Source organism: Capricornis sumatraensis, chromosome 1, assembly GCF_032405125.1.
Source record: "Capricornis sumatraensis isolate serow.1 chromosome 1, serow.2, whole genome shotgun sequence".
In the NCBI taxonomy this organism is placed as follows: Eukaryota; Metazoa; Chordata; class Mammalia; order Artiodactyla; family Bovidae; genus Capricornis; species Capricornis sumatraensis.
Window position 1 is genome coordinate 248,467,479 of NC_091069.1, and position 16,842 is coordinate 248,484,320.

At 52.6% G+C, this 16,842-nt stretch overlaps 1 protein-coding gene across 3 annotated transcripts in view; it reads left to right on the plus strand.

Annotated features, from left to right (window-relative positions):
* The window catches only part of ABCG1 (ATP binding cassette subfamily G member 1), a 62,816-nt gene that overhangs the window by 30,252 nt on the left and 15,722 nt on the right, over window positions 1-16,842 (plus strand). For all 3 annotated transcript variants that reach the window (XM_068965226.1, XM_068965214.1, XM_068965220.1), the window contains 2 exons: window positions 13,705-13,822; window positions 14,972-15,104. In XM_068965226.1, coding sequence (XP_068821327.1) covers window positions 13,705-13,822; window positions 14,972-15,104 — 251 coding nt within the window. The remainder of the gene's footprint in view (window positions 1-13,704; window positions 13,823-14,971; window positions 15,105-16,842) is intronic.

Below are 16,842 nucleotides of genomic sequence, written 5' to 3' on the forward strand. Positions count from 1 at the left end.
ATAGTGACCCTGAGAAAGACAATGCAGGGGCGTCCAGACTCCGACAGACATCTCACTCGGGCCACCTGCCCACTGCGCTCACTGCCTCCCACACTGGATCGAACACTTCAGAAACTGGCACGTGTTTCAATCTGTGGTCAAGAGGAATTTCACACACTTAAGGGTATGATTGAACTGACCACTGAAATGCCTGCAGTCCACAGGTGCCTCCCTGCACAGCAGGAGTGAGTGAAGTCATCACCCCAGCAAAGGAGATTTCGAAGATGAAGGAGCTTGTGCTATGGGCTGAATTGCTCCCCACAGTCAGGCACACTGGATAACACTGGCAAGCACAGGGAACGTTTACACTCACTTCCAGAGGTGACTGACCAATCAGAACACGACTTGTCCTCTCCTGAGCCACCGAGGCAGCCCCTCTAGCCCACACATGCCTTCTCTGGGTCTCCCCTCACCCCACTTCCCTCTCCCACCATTCATCCCATTTCCCCTTCCTGGTTCCCAAGCATGGAGAAGGATCCAGAAGGATTCCATGCTCACCAGATCAGACAGTCCTTTGATTGCTGTAATTTTCACATCCCGTGATATTGACGTTTATTTTCATCCATTGAGTAGGAATGTCTGCCTATGTCTCTGCCTCGCAGCAGAGAAAATATGCAGTCAACGAGCTCAGTTCTGGGCAGTGGGGGATCACTGATGTCTGTGGCATGAGGCAATGCCCTGGGGTTAGGCAAGTTTTGTCTGGCAGACCTAAAAAATGTTTCACTTGACGATTCTGTGAGTCTGCTGTGCAAAATTTTACCGTTAAAAAATAATTGAAGGCACACATCCATTTGAAAATAATGATCTAGGTTTATTGCCTTTATAATCTGCTTGGGCTCCCTTGTTTCTTTTTAGTTGTCAGTGTTCAGAACCAACGGAAAAACATCTCTTTGAAGTGAAAGACCTGCTTCAGATTGAGACAAGATTCTGGGCTAGGCTCTGCAGGCTGGTGACCTCAACATCAGTGTTTGCTGTGAGCATTGTGTCTGCAGATGGAATTCGGTGTCTCTGGCCCTTATGTCAGGACCTTTGGTTGTTTTGGTAGGAGCCTGCCCCTTAACCTCAGCTGACATTTGGTTCAGCAAGAGAGCCCCACGTGACTCAGTTGGAGAAGTCTAAGTTTTTCTTTCCTCATGGGAAACTGAGGCCAAGATGGTGGGAAGCCTGTGCATGGCCACTCTCTAGCCATGAGCACAGCCAGACGTGAGGCCCAGGTTTCCTCCTACCACCGTGCTCCCTCCTTTCCAGAGGTCCCCATGGGAGGCTCCAAGGCCGATTATCTTTCTTTCTGTATGTAATTGCACGGCATGTAATCAGCTCCTTTAACCTCATCATGAAAGAACCTGTACTGGAGATGATGTAACCAGGCTTCATGCCCACGTGGGCTGCACAGGAGAGTCTGAGAAGGACCGTGGACTGGAGAAGGACCCCTGGGAAAGCTGAAAGACAGCAGCTCTCATCACTTCCAGAATATTCCTTCTCAGGACACTGCCTCTTGTGAATGTCTGCCGGCTGAGAAGTGTAGCTTCTTCATAATGTTCACGTAGGAGTTATCTTCAGAGGGAAGTGGTCCCCTGGGTCTGGCAGGGATGCTGCTGGTGTGGGCAGTGTGAGGGTGGGCGTGTTCATTTCCCATGGCTGATGGAAATGACTACAAACTCGGTGGCTTAAAAACATACAAATCTGTGGGTCTTCCCTGGAGGTTCAGAGATTAGGATTCCACACTTTTCCTGGAGGGGGTAAGGATCCAGTTCCTGGTTGAGAAACTAAGATCCCCACAGGCCCTTCAGTTCAGTCAAAAACATTATTTAAAACTTTTTTAAAAAACCTCACAAATTTGCTACCTGAAAATTCCAAAGGTTGGAATCTAAAATTAAAATGTTAGCAGGGCTGTGTTCCTTCTTTCCTTCTGAAGGCTTCAGGGAAGAATCCTTTCCTTCCTTATCTTGCTCTGGAGACACCTTGGTTCCTAGTCCCATGGTCTCTTCCTCCACCTTCAAAGTCAACAGAGTAACATCTTCAAATTTCTTTTTCTACGCATCTATCTTCATGGCTCCTGCCACTGCCTCTGACCTGCCTCCTTCTTTCCCTCGTAAAGACCCTTGTGATGATTTTGGACCATCACACCCAGCCCCCTACCTGGGTAATCCAGAATAATCTCTCAGTCTAAATATTCTTCATTTAATTCCATCTGCAAAGACAACATACAGATGCCAAGGGCTAGGATGTGGACATCCATGGAGATTATGATTCTACCTCCACAATGAGACAGAGCGTGAATCCCACCACCCCTCCCTCCACCCACCCACCCATCCCTCCCTCCAGAGTTCTCCTCACCCCGAGTCTCCAAGATCTGGGCATGAAAACTACTCTGGGGCTTGCAGTTGGGGATTGCTCTAAACATGGTTCTGCTGTTACCTGGAGAAAAAAAAGCGCAATGTGACAATTATGAGTTAAGTTTTATTTGGGGAAAAATGAGGACTATAGCCTGGGAGACAGCGTCTCAGGCAGCTCTGAGAAATTGCTCCAAAGAGTCAGGGGAGGTGGTCAGTATGTATGTAATTTTGGTGAAAGGTGAGTATATGCAGTTGACCATGTATTTTTAGCAGAAGGTTTCTGCTAGTCATGGGGAACAGTTGTCACCAGAAAGGATTTTAGCATTTTTCTAGATACAAGGAGATAAAAGAATTGGGCTCAAAAAAATCTTGTCCTGAAAATATCTAACTATGTGAAGACCTGTTCTGCCAGTTTTTCCCAGAGCACTGATGCTGTGTTCCTCATCTCCACCCTGAACTCCTTTGGTGGATGCTGATGGTCAGCAGCTGTAGCAGCTCCTGATTTGACCCTTGTAAAGACAGATGGCACATGTCAACTTGTGGGTGACATTGCTATTCCTGGTGCACTTTGGAGACATGGGCTGGGACGTCCTATCAAAGAAGGGTCATGGGATTAAGGCAGCTGCTAGTGCCTACACTCAGGGCTTCTGATGAGGGGCCTGCAGGTGGCCCTCGAAGCTGTAGCTCCGGTGGTACTCCTGACAGGGGCAGCATGGTGGGAAGTCTGGGAGGAATGGGAGAAGAGCCAGCCCAAAGCCTTCCTAGCACCTGGCATACTCACAGACTGTCACCCTTCGTGCTGGCTGAGCTAGCCTCGTTCATTCTAGAATTCTGGAGACCCATGCCCTCCAGAGCAACTTGCGGTTCGGGGCAGTGCTCTTCCTCGCTTCTGGGTGTAGAGTGCATGCCTTCCTCCCGGGCACACCCCGACTCTCCTGATCTCCCTCAGAACTGTGCCCCCTCCTTACCTGGCCTTCCTCCAACTTCCCAGAGGGATGACGAGGCCAGAAGTGGCATGGCTGGTACTCCAGGGTCCTAGGGCAGGACTGGCAACAATGGCCTGGGGACCAAACCCCTCCCCCCACCTCCTGGTTCTGTAAGTAGAGCTTCATCGAATGTTGTCACATCCATTCATTTCATCTGGCTGCTTTTGTGGTAAGACCACAGAGCTGAGTGGTGTGACAGGATGTGTGTCCTGCAGAGCCTAAAATATTGATGATCTAGCCCTTAAAGAGATGAGTTGCCAACACCTAGTCTGCAGGGTTTGAGCCCTGTCATCACTGCCATCTGACCAGTCATTCAAGGAGCACTTCCTAGGGGCCTCCCTGGTGGGGGCGTCATGTTGGCCTGGGGAACAATGGAGGTGACCCAAGCTGGTGTGGCTTTTGAGGAGTCAGCCATTGTTTGCTCTCCTAAAGTGAAAGTGTAAGTTGCTCAGTCATGTCCAACTCTTTGCAACCCCATGGACTATACAGTCCATGGAATTCTCCAGGCAAGAATACTAGAATGGGTAGCCTTTCCCTTCTCCAGGGGACCTTCCCAACCCAGGAATTGAACCCAGGTTTCCCACATTACAGGCAGATTCTTTGCCAGCTGAGCCATAAGGGAACCCCAAGAATACTGGAGGAGATAGGCTATCCCTTCTCCAGTGGATCTTCCCGACCCAGGAATCGAACCAGGGTCTCCTGCATTGCAGGCGGATTCTTTACCAACTGAGATATTAGAGAAGCCCCTTGCTCTCCTAACGTCACTCATCTTGTGGACTGGCAAGATTGCTGGAACCATGTCTCTGCATCCATCGGGCAATTGTGCCTGCGTTTGGTGCCCACAGTCATGGCTTCCAGAGGAGCTTCCCTCCATGCAGTCAGTCCCACTACATGAGGGTCATGGTATCTGGGTGTGTTATTCTGTTAACACCAGTCGTGTCAGGGCTCACAGGGCAGGAAGGGCAAAGGATCAGGGTTTCCTGGATGAGCCGGTGGAGGAAGGTGAGGACCCTGTGTCACCTCTCGGGTAAAGCTGGTGACCTGGCCACTCATGTTTAGAGTGGACGCTTAACCTCTACCCCAAGGTGGGATCCAGAGACTGGGCGGTGGGCGTTTCTGGGAGCTGGCCCAAATCCCATAGCTCGATGGTGGCTGAGCTGGGACCGGACTCCTTCCTAAGGGCCTGAGATGTGAGTTGTCAGCACTTGACAAGCCAGGGTCTTGCCACTAGGTGACACATGAACTGTGCTGAAACCAGGAGGTGCCTGCAAGTCCCCATTCGCCCTTCCTCGTGTTCCCTCTGAATGATTTTGCTGTGGTCCTTTTCGAGTTGTGAGCATTAAAAAGAGCTGCCCGAAATATCCAAGAGCTTGTTGTTTTCAGGGGGCAGGGGGTACGTGGAGGTGCGCATGTCGAGTCCCGGTGATTAAAGACCTGGATCCAAATCTCCTCCTGCCAACTGGTGGTGTCAGAGGTGACAGCAAGGGGCAGGACAGGTGACCAGTTTCTGTGCCCACCCTCCCTGTGCCCCCACCCCCGCTCTGCCAAGGAGCCGAGGAGCTGATGGTGGGAAAATATCCATTAGCAGAAAGAACAAATAGAAAGACAGCCCAGAAATGGGGACTTGCTCGAAGGCCCCCGGCCCTCATTTCCATGTGAGCTGCTGGCTCCTTGCCAGTGTCCTCCTGCCTCCCTTTCTACATGGAATCCCCAACAGCCATGTTCAGATGGCGCAAGGCACCCCCACCCACCTCGCTAGCTCAGGGGCCTCTTTGTAGCTTCAGATGGACTCGACGAGGAGGCATCTGTAGGGGTTTCAGGGGTCCCTGGTGGTCAGATGGTCAGTGATGACAGTGGTCTGGGAAAACTTATTTGGAAAACTGACCTTTTGGATGTGTGGAGATGGGAGTTGGGCTAGAGGGGTTGGGTCTGTGCCTTATCATTCCTGTGTGAGAGGAGGTCTCCCAGTGAGGATACAGACCGCAGTGTCCTGGAGCCTGGCTGATGAGTGTGGGGACCCTGGGGGCGGTTAAGAGGGGACTGGGTTGGGGTGTGGAAGGGAATATTGGCAGTTCTATTCCTGTCCTGCAGGAAGCATCTGTCTGTCCATCAAGGACCCTTCTCTGTGATGAGACTCACCTTTTTTCTTTCCCCCTAAGATATTTATTTATTTATGGCTACAGTGGGTCTTCGTTGCCGAATGCAGATGTTCCCTAGTTTGATGCGTGACCTTCTCATTGCAGTGGCTTCTCTTGTGGTGGAGCATGGGCTCTAGGTTGTGCAGGCTTCAGTAATTATGGCACACAGGCTTAGTTGTCCCATGACATGTGGTACTTCCCAGGATACTACCAGGGATCGAACCCACGCTCTTCTGCATTGACAGTCAGATTCCCAACCACTGGACCACCAGGGAGATCTGAGACTCACCTCTTTGCTGAGACTCAGAGGAGGCTATTCTGTGTGGCCCAGTCACTCCCACAAGCTTGACACACATGCTAGCTGTGGGCCCTGTGGTTTGAGCACAGTGTTTTTATGGCACACTCACCCCCTGGAGGGGTCTGAGTGCTGAGCTGCTGCTGTGGCTTTGGACTTCCAGCCAGCCCACCTGGGAGGATACCCACTGTCTACTCCAGCCCTGCCACACACCACAGACCTCTGTGCGGTGAGCTTGGAAACAGACTGACTGACCTTGGGATCTCCCTAGAAAAGCCAGCCCTTGTTAAAAAGTCCGAAGCTTGTTAAATGAAACTTGAGTGAGCAGGCCCCTGGAGCTGGAGATGAAGGACAAGCCGCTTGTCATTTTCTGCAGGTAACAGGATCGGGGGCCTGATGGTGTTGAGGGGTGGCAGACCCCGATGTACCGGCAACACTACTGCTCCAGACCCTCTACACCGGTCTGTGTGTTGCTCTTCCCCAGCAGAGGGTTTTATGACAAGGAGGGCCTGGAAGCATCCACTTGGGTTGGAGGACAGACCCCGCTCCTAGCGAGAGGTCCTTTCAGAAGCAGGGCGTGAGTTCCCCCCAGACCAAAGAGGCTTCCCACGTCCTGGCAAGAACTTTTGGTTTTCTTTATTTAAAAAACAAAGCAAAACAAAACTCAAGAACGTTTCACAAAGTGAAAAAGAATTTGAAGGATGAGAGGTGATTGGACAAGTTGGGAGCTCTTTGGAGGCACAGAGGGGCTGGGGGCCTGGCTCCCATAGCATCTTCCCGCATCAACACTGGGAGAGGCTGCTAGTACCCGGGTGGCACCCGTGGCCTCTGCTGACCAAGGGCATCTCGTGTTTGAGGCGGGAAGGTGGGTGTTTATTCCCATCCTCTGTTAAATATTTCATGCAACGGCAGACTGAATGCGCATTCCCGAATTGAGCTGACCTTGGGGATTCGTTAGGGCTTCCCAGGTGGTGCTAGTGGTAAAGAAATCGCCTGTTAATGCAGGAGACACAAGAGATGCGAGTTCGATCCCTGGGTCGGGAAGATCCCCTGGAGAAGGAAATGGCAACCCACTACAGTATTCTAGCTTGGAAAATCCCATGGACAGGGGATCCTGACAGGCTGCAGTCCATGGGGTTGCAAAGAATCGGACACAACTGAAGCGACTTAGCACACACGTGCTTGGGATTCATTGGGAGCAAGCCTGCATGTGGAGGGAGGGTGGGGAGGGGGCAGCTAGCTGCCCGAAACCCCCAGCTGCATTTCCCTGGACTGGCAGAGGTTCTTGGCCACTCTGAGGTTGGGCAGAGAAGTGGTTGGAATGTTGGGTTCTCTGCTCAGCCACTGTGTGGCCTCAGGCAGGTCATGAACCCTCTCTGAGCCCTGGCTTCTCCTCTATATGGAGAGGTACCCGGGACTCAGCCTGCTGTGGGGCATGAAGACGGAGACACCGGAGAGCTGGCCCGTACTGACCCAAATGAGGGTGCCCAGGGCTGACGCTTCCCAAGGGGTGAGGGGCTGCTCCCAACCCCTCCTTCAGGGGCAGGTTTCTAGAGTGAAAAAATCCATGCCAGGACCCATCCAGCCTTACAGAACCTCGGAGGTGTTGACAAGCACCGTTCCTCTTTAAAGCACTGTTAGCTGACATAGAGAATGTAATAGCAGTCAGTCGCTGCTTCTCCCTGCTGTCCTGACTTGGGGCTTCCCTTGTGGTTCAGCTGGTAAAGAATCTGCCCACAATGCGGGAGACCTGGATTTGATCCCTGGGTTGGGGAGATCCCTCGGAGAAGGGAAAGGCTACCCACTCCAGTGATCTTACCTGGAGAATTTCATCAGTCCATGGAGTTGCAAAGAGTTGGTCACGACTGAGCGACTTTCACTTCACTTCCTGAAGTGCATTCTGGACAAGAGTTAGCTCATCCCAGGGGCTGGCTGTCTGGCCAAGTGGGGGGAGGGATAGCCCACCGCCAGGCTGGGGTCACAGGCCTTCAAACAGGCACTCGCCATGTGCGGTGGGGGGGCGGGGACAAAGGAGCAATTTCCCATCTAAGGTCTAAGGGGTGTTTCTTAATTTTTCCATAGCAGAGGAGAGCTGTCTGCATTTCCAAGGGAGGAAATTACTGGTTTTTCCCTCTATTTGGGAAAGATGTGTTTCCCTGATTAAAATTCAACAGCCCAGGGGTTCTACTTAAGATTCAAAAGCAATTCCCACACTGAAGTGATGGCAGGGGGCCTGAGGACCCTCCAGAAGCTCTGTGGATCCCTTTTCGTGATCTCAGGGCTTGTTCCTTGGGTAGTTCTGTCTGCGGAAAGTATACGGAGCCATGCGTACACTACCGATGTGTTCACTGTTCTCTGTGTATTCTCTATGTTGGGTTTACCTGGTGGCTCAGAGGGTAAAGAATCCACCTTCAATGTAGGAAACTCAAGTTTGATCCCTGGGTCGGGAAGATCCCCTGGAGAAGGGAATGGCAACCAACTCCAGTATTCCCGCCTGGAGAATTCCATGGACAGAGGAGCCTGGTAGGCTGCAGTCCATGGAGTCACAAAGAGTCCAACACGACTGAGTGACTAACACACACACACACACACTTTCTTTATTTCGGTAAAATTTGCATCAAAAGGGATTCCTCGGAAGTGACATAACATGCACGGTTTGACTGCTGTTACGTAAGAGTTTACAGACGACTGGGTGTGTGACACAGAGGCAACAGTGGCCCGTCCGTAAGGCAGTGCCCACTTGGTGGGTTGATCTTGGAGACCATCCAGGCTGCTGGTCCTCCACAAGCTCCTGGCCATATCCTGCTAGCCCAGCACTCTCCAGAGAGGTCTGGTCATGTCAGAGGGTGGCTTGGAAAGAAGTGACATCCGCATGGCTGTGCCTGAGGTACTGGCCATCACTCTGAGCTCACCTGTGCAAAGAGCTCACGTTCTGATTATTAATATCATAGACACTTTCTCAGTGACCACTACACGCCAGGCACCATTGCACACGCAGGACTTGGTGCTTCAGAAGATGGCTCTGCTTATGTCTTCCTGAAGCTGAGGGGTCAGGAGGCAAAAGGAGGGGTGCATTGGGGGGCAGGTATCAGATTTCAGGCTCCCCTTGGGCATTCGGTTTGCGGCTGGCGGGTGGACACTGTCTTTAGAAGTAGCCTGCTCAGAGTGTCCTTCATTCCCCAAATGCAGAATGTCCGGACAGGCTCTTTCTGAATTGCTAACGTTGTAAGAGTAACTCACTGCAGGCATAACTGAGAGCCTTCAGTTTTTGCTTCATGCAAACTGTTAGCAAGCATCTTTATCTCCGCTTTTTATAGATAAATACAGCCCCACCAGGCGGGTGCTGAATGGACTGTGGATGTTCTGAACGTATCTCAGTTCCCCTCGGAAAGGATTTGTTTTTGTTGTTCAGTTGCTCCTACTCTTTGTGACCCCATAGACTGCAGCATGCCAGGCTTCCCTGCCCTTCACTGTCTCCTGGAGTTTGCTCAGATTCATATCCACTGAGTGGGAGATGCTGTCCCACCATCTCATCCTCTGTCCCCTTCTCCTTTTGCCTTCAGTCTTTCCCAGCATCACAGCCTTTTCCAATCACTTGACTCTGCATCAAGTGGCCAAAGTGTTGGAGCTTCAGCTTCAGCATCAGTCCTTCCAATGAATATTCAGGGTTGATTTCCTTTAGGATTAACTGGTTTGATCTCCTTGCAGTCCAAGGGACTCTCAAGAGTCTTCTCCATCACCACAATTCAAAAGCATCAATTCTTCACTGTCCAGCCTTCTTTATGATCCAAATTTCACATCTGTACCTGACTATTGGAAAAACCATAGCTTTGGCTACACAGACCTTTGTCAGCAAAGTGATGTCTCTGCTTTTGAATATGCTGTCTAGGTTTGTCATAGCTTTTCTTCCAAGGAGCAAGTGTCTTTTAGTTTCATGGCTGCAGTCACCATCCACAGTGATTTTGGAGAAAGGATTAGATCGTGGAAAAGTCACCTCCAGTTGGCTTCATTTTCATGACCTCAGTGGGGTTTATGGAGAAAGTCTTTATGGGTTTAGGCTCATGGTTTTCCTTCCTAATACCCGCTGGGCAGGGCACAGGGTCTGTCAACCAGTTCTGAGTTTAGTGGAGCCACGGGATCATTTGAAACGCTACGGTGTGTCTTAAGCTCTCCTTACAAAACACAGCATGCTTAGCAAGGGCATTTGTAAAGCAAAACTCTGGAAAATGAATCTTGCTTCTCACAGACTGCTCTTGAACACCAAACACAAGCTAGGCAAGATGATCCTTGGGCGCCCTTGGGCCTGTGGGGCTGTGGGGATTCTCAGTCGGGTCTGCTCCTCCTCCGTACTGGGCTTCTCTTCTCCCGCAGATGCTCCGTCCTCCCGTGCCCTGGGCACCTGCTCTAGCCACCCTTCCAACAATAGTATTTCCTCTAACTGCCGGGGCATGACTAGGCTTTCAGCCAGAACCAGCCATCACATTGTACTTTTGTCCTTTTCCCCATGAAGACCCCCTGCACATCCCCACGATGTAAAGCATCCAGGGCTGTGAGACAGACTGGCCCCGGCTGGCTGGAAACTATGGGTTTCCATCTGCTGCCCCCACAGTGCCACACCCCCCAACTCAGCAGCCCATTTCCTCCAGCGCTCCTGCAGTTGGAGGTCAAGGGACACTCCCACTGTTGGGCCCCATCTCCTTGCTTCAGGCCTTCCCATCTGAGGATGCTAGCAAAGCTCCCCCACTGAACCCAGGGTCTAAGCAGTTTCCTTCCCTGTGATCAGTGGGCCCAAGGCACTGTCATCTCTCTGTCTTGTCTCTTTCTCTGTCTCCCCGTCTCTCCTGTCATCCCGGGTCTGGGTTTTGACCTGCCTTCGGGGCTGGACCTTCTAAGGACAGAGGTCTCATGCCCTGCCTAGGGCTGATGGGCCCTCGGTGGCCCTTCCTCTCGGGAGGTTTATGTGCTTACAGTCCCCTGAGCGCTCACCGGCCCGATCCAAAGAGCAGCCCAGGATCAGCACCTGTGTAAACAAGTGCCCTCTAGACATGGAGGAGGCGGTTTATCCATTGTACCCAAAGCTGGGCCGAGCAGAGCTTCCTCTGGAAGTAGGGCAGGGAGGTGGAGCAGGGTGGGGTAGAGCATCTCAATTTCATGTTTCTATATGGGGATCAGACACCAGACTCTGCAGTCAAGGACGAGCTCGTTACATAAATACAGGGATGCACCTGGGGAAGGAAATGGCATCCTGCTCCAGTGTTCTTGCCTGGAGAATCCCATGGACAGAGGAGCCTGGCAGGCTACAGTCCATTGAGTCACAAAGAGTCAGGCACAACTGAGTGACTAAGCACAGGGATGCATTTGTGTTCACCAACTCGCTCACACACTCAACTCTAACAGGAGTGCCCCCATTGGCTCCCCAGCCCTCAGCCAGTGCAGAGCACACCCTGTCCTCCCATCCTGGCCTCTGTGGGTCCAGGGTGGGAGCAAGTGGATGCTTCCTGGACTTCTGAGTCCAGTGTCCCCTTCCAAAACCTTCAATCCCAAATACAAGTCTGTCATTTTAAAAGAAAAGCAGGTTTCTGATACAAATGCGGGGCCCGAGAGGGTGGACCACACACAAGGACACTTCTTGGCCAGCCAGCTCTGTGTCATGTCACACATGCTCACTGTCCCTCCCCATCCCCTTGGGAGCCCACGCCCCTCCTAGGAATGAGCTGGGAGGCAGATAACTCCTTCGGCTCCAGGTGTGTTGATTTAGCCCGGGGTCCACAGTCAGACCCCCAGTTCCAAGCTGGTGGCTGTAAATGACAAGACCACAGTCTATACCCCTGTCTGTCTGCCTTTTCCCCTGAAAGGCTGACGCTTCCCCCCAGCTCCCAGACTTGGGTCTGTTCCTGGCATCCTGGTCATGGGCATCACAGCCTGTGTGAGCTCCCTGGAAGTGTTACTATTATCCAGTGCCCTCATGTGGACCCCATCCTCAAGGGTCCCAAAGAGAGCAGCTCCCATGGCCCCTGCCCGAGGGGAGGGGCCTCACAGACCCCCCATGGCAAGACTGCCCTCAGGTGTCATGATCCAGAATGTGCATGACCTCCAAGTGGCTGGTGGTCAACTCAGCCACCCCATACCTCCACAGGCAGCCCCAGTTTCCAGGGGACCAGCTAGGGGTTGGCTGGTTCTGAACTTGGGGAAGCACAGAGCTGAAGGTAGGTTTGCACTGGAGTAACCCCAAAGCCACCTGCATCCCCCAGGAGACTGGTACTGAGCAGATGCCTGGCATTAGCACTCCCTCGATGATGTCACACCAGTCCCCTGGGATCCCCCTCCACAGAGCTCCCTCCCATGTGGACGGAGCCCACTCTGGAGCTCTACCCACCAGGGCGGGGGGGTGGGGGTCCCTGCTGTCCCCCAGCTCTTCTATCTGTGTCCACGGCTGGGCAGGTGTAACCTATCAGGGTCCTTGACCCCCACCTTTGTCTTCTTTGGCTTCCCTGCTGTGTGTCTGTCCACCTGCCATCACTGACCTCCCAGTGGCAAGAATCTGACTCACCTGCAGACTTGAGCGGCTCTCCTAGGTGCCTGCCAACCTGTCCATCTGCCACTCGGTCCCTTGCCCCCAGGATGACTGTCTCAGGCCTCCCTGGTGACCGCCACTCCCCATAATGAGTCAAGTCGCAAGGCTGCAAGCTTCCTGCCCTTTGCTTCTCTCGGCCTGATTAAAAAATCCTCAGGGACTGACTCCCCATTCAAATCAGGGAGGCGCCTGGTGACAAGTGGGGGGTTGGGGTTCCCATCTGTGAAAGAAGAGAGGCCACTGGGAGAAGATGCCGAGACCTAGACCCAAGCTGGGGTTTGAGTAAACATGGGTTTGGGGCCCGGGGAGTGACTAGGGGCTCGTCAGGTACCCCAAAGGCCCTCTCATCAGGCCCTTTTCAGCTCTGTGTGGGGAACCAGAATGCTGAGTTTGCCCGATTCTGATCATTTAAGGGCATGTCCTGGGAATGTTTCTCAGGGACTGAGAAGCGTCTCTGAATTAGGAATCTTCGATGAATCCAGTTGCCTCTATTTGATTCCTTTTTCAAAAACAAAATTTATTTATTTGACTGTGTCAGGTCCCACTGCGGCACGTGGGATCTTTTAAGATCTTCAACCATCTGCTTGAAAAGAAGTAACGTGACTCTGTCTGGCATGTGTAATTCTTTTTTTGTCCTTTCACAAGGCTCTTTGATGGAGATTTGGCAGAAAGTCCAAAGCAATGTGGTATAACTGCAAAATGATAAACTTTCAATTAGTAATGAATTATTAGCTTATGAAACATTTAATTACAAATGTGGATAAGTTCTATATAAATAATTTATACCAATATAGATTTTAAATAGATAAGTCATATGGATTCCTCGTACCTGAGATCAGGGGTTCCCAACCTCTGGGATCTAACGCCTAATGATCTGAGGTGGAGCTGATGTAATAATAATATCAATAGCAATAAAGTGAACAATAAGTGTAATGTGCTTGAGTCATCCCCAAACCACTCCCTACCCCCTAGTTTGTGAAAAAAATTGTCCTCCACCAAACTGGTCCCTGGTTCCAAAAAGGTTAGGGATGGCTGCCCTAGGTGATGTCCAGGAAAGCGCTTTGTAAATGCTACAGCATTATACACCCACTGGTACTTATTGCTAATATAACCCATGAAATGCAACTGAGAAAGTAGGCAGAGGCACCTAAAAGACAGGAGGTCCATTTTCTTGCCCAGAACTCAGCATTTTTATAAATGCTGTGGAGTGAAAAACCTTGCCTTTGGCCTTGGTTCTGCAATTACATAAAATAATGTGTGTTTGCCTCTATAGTGCTGAGGGGAGAATCACTATGTCCTGGGATGGCTGGAAATGAACGTGATCCTTTTTTCACAGGATACAAGACCCTTTTGAAGGGCATTTCTGGAAAGTTCAACAGTGGAGAGCTGGTGGCCATCATGGGTCCTTCTGGGGCTGGAAAGTCCACACTCATGAACATCCTGGCTGGATACAGGTGAGCAGACCCTCAGCCAGTGGTCCCCCAGGGGCCAGCGGCTTTGATGGGCCACCCCATCACTTTTTAAGGCTCTGGGAAGCCTCAGGGGAGTAGCATATGTTTGGTGAATACAATCATTTTTCAGCTCACCCCACACCCACACTCCTGCCCAGATTGCCCAGCACCATCCTGGAGCCACATGCGGCAACCTGGAGACAGGTCTCCCAGGCTAGTTCCCTGGGAAGTCATTTGATCCAACCCATTCCTTGGAGGAAAGAAGGGACCCACCCCAGGGCCCACGGTCATAGTAGTGGGCTGGATGAAGTTGGAGAGCAGGTGTAACCTCACTGGTCTCCATAGACTCTCTGTGTTTCTGTTCTTCGTGGCATCAGCGAGGCAGCACTGGATAAGGTGGATCCTAGCAGGATGTCTGTGGCTCCCTCTACCTCCCTGGGCTGCGATGATGCACCAGAGTCGTACTGGACAGTAGAGATGCCCAGTGCGTCTGAGTGGGGGCGTGAGTGTGGCTGGTGGGGCCGTGCCCTCCGTCTCCATCGCGTACCCCGGATGCCGCACCTCCACTGTGCTCTGAGAGAGCAACTCCCCATCTGCTTAGTCTGGTGGGTCCAGGGCCCAGACCCCCTCCTCTTCTCTGAGCCACCTGGGCCCGGGGAGCCTGTGCTGGTCCTTCCCAGTCAGCATCAGATTCATGCTGCCCTCAGGAACTGGTTCTGACCTACCTAGTGGTCCCACCCTGGGCTGCAGAGTCTTGGCCTTTGGGGGATTTGCTATAACCGAGGCTACACACAGGATTGTTCATATGCTCATCTTAGAACCCTGCAAAGCCAGGGGCGTGCATGGGGCTTCATGTCCACAGGTAGGAGCATCCATGTATTGGTTTGGTCTGTAGGCACCTGTAACAAACGTGAGATCCCAGAGAGGCCCACACTTGTTCCCCCCTCCCTTTCCACACTGGGCCTTCTCTTCTTGGGGTTCCTTCCTCTGAGCGTTGATCTGGGCTTCCCGGCCATGCCCAGCTTGGTGTCCCTCCTGGGCCAGTTGGATGATGCTGGGAGGGGCTGTGGTCTCCCGCTTCCCTCAGCCTTGGAGGAGGGGGAGGCGGTGCAGGAGGGGCCGGGCTGACACGTCCTCTCGCTGACCCTGCAGGGAGACCGGCATGAAGGGTGAGGTCCTCATCAACGGGCTCCCTCGGGACCTGCGCTGCTTCCGGAAGGTGTCCTGTTACATCATGCAGGATGACCTGCTGCTGCCACACCTGACCGTGCAAGAGGCCATGATGGTGAGTGTCCTGGGGCCTGCAGCCCCACACCTGGCCACCCCCATCCCCTGTATGAGGCGGAGCGGCGCCTGAACCCTGCCCTCCCCTGCATCTGCCCCCCACCCTCCGCATGAGGCGGAGTGGCACAGGCACCCCACTTTCACACAGAGTTCTGACCCCGCTTGCTGTGTGGACTCACCCAAGGCAGCCCCCCAAGGCCCTGTAGACCCTGGATGGCAAAATCGAGGCCAGGTTTCTGAGAAGGTGATTGACCTGGCTGATGTGGGGGCCACTGCCAGGGTGACCTCAGTCCCAGGCCCACGAGTCGAGGGTCTTTTCTTCCCATTGGTGTTCTATGGCTTTGGCCAAAGTTCCAGGCAGTCTGGTGCCTGGATTAGGGCCCTGAGGGTCTCGTCCCTCTGACTCACCTGCCTGCCAGGTGGGTATAAAACACGTGTTTGCTGCTCACTCTCTGGGTCTCAGGCCCGCACACACATAGTCCAGCAAGGTCATCAGACATGTAATCCTACACAACCACACGAGAAAGGGTGCCTTGGAGAGTTTAGCGGTTAGCCCAGGCATCTTGTACAGCAGGGTCTAGGATGGCCTGGCATGGTCTGTACTCTTTCAGCAGACTGTGACCTAGCCCCGTGCCAGGTGGACAGGGACCACACTGACCCGCTGTGAGCTATGGAAGCTGCTAGGGTGCCTCCCAGCCAGGAAGTCGGTGGGCAGCCCTTGTCCATGATGGAGCATGCGTCCACGGGGCTGCCTGCTTCTCTGCCATCCCCTCACCTGCGGTGCAAGGCAGCGCCTGGTCTCCTGGCCTCTCCTGGCACACTGGGGCCCTTCCCAGCTAGTCTGCCTCGTGCTCGGGCAGTAGACAAACATTCACCATGGATTTCCACAAGAGAGGTCTTGCCTTGCACTCCTGACACACAGGGGGCCAGGCTTCCTCTCTGAGGGGTCGCAGAAGGGTGGATGCCCAGCATTTTGGCTGAAGGGCAATTCCAGGGGATCCTCAGTTCAGCAGAGAGAAGCAGAGAAGGTGTTGGGTAGGTGGTCTGCCTTCTAACCTGCTGCCCCAGCAGCCCTAAGCGCCCAGCAGCCTGACCATGTAGCCCCTCTGGCCTCCAAGTGGCTATTCTCATGGGGGCATGGGCTGCTCAGGAGGAGTTTGCAAATAGGATGGTGAGGTTGGGAAATACATGATTTCTTCTTACCCTGTGAATTCCCGCATTGTCACTTCACCTTCATCTGGGGCCACCAGAGCTTCATTCCCTGGTTACTTGTTTGAGAAACTCCACTTCGATTTCTAGCTCTGTCACCGCTTTCTTCTGAAAACGAGACCTTCGCCTCCTGTTGTCACCTCTGTCTTCCCCCTAACCTGTCTCCAGGTTCTGCTGGGAAATCCATTTATTTTTCAGAATTAAAATCAATTACACTTTGATTTTGAGAACTTCATGATCTCTTTGATAAATACTGTGAAGTTAATGAGAAATGATTAACTGAGTAAATGAGTTATTCTCAGTTAATGAGAAACGATGGGCTTCCCAGGTGGCGCTAGTGGCAAAGAACCTGCCTGCCAATGTAGGAGACATAAGACACTTGGGTTTGATCCCTGGGTCGGGAAGACCCCCTGAAAGAGGAAATGGCAACCCACTCCAGTATTCTCGCCTGGAGAATCCCATGGACAGAGGAGCCTGGTGGGCTACAGTCCATAGGGTCGCAAAGAGTCAGACACAGCTGAGGTGAGTTA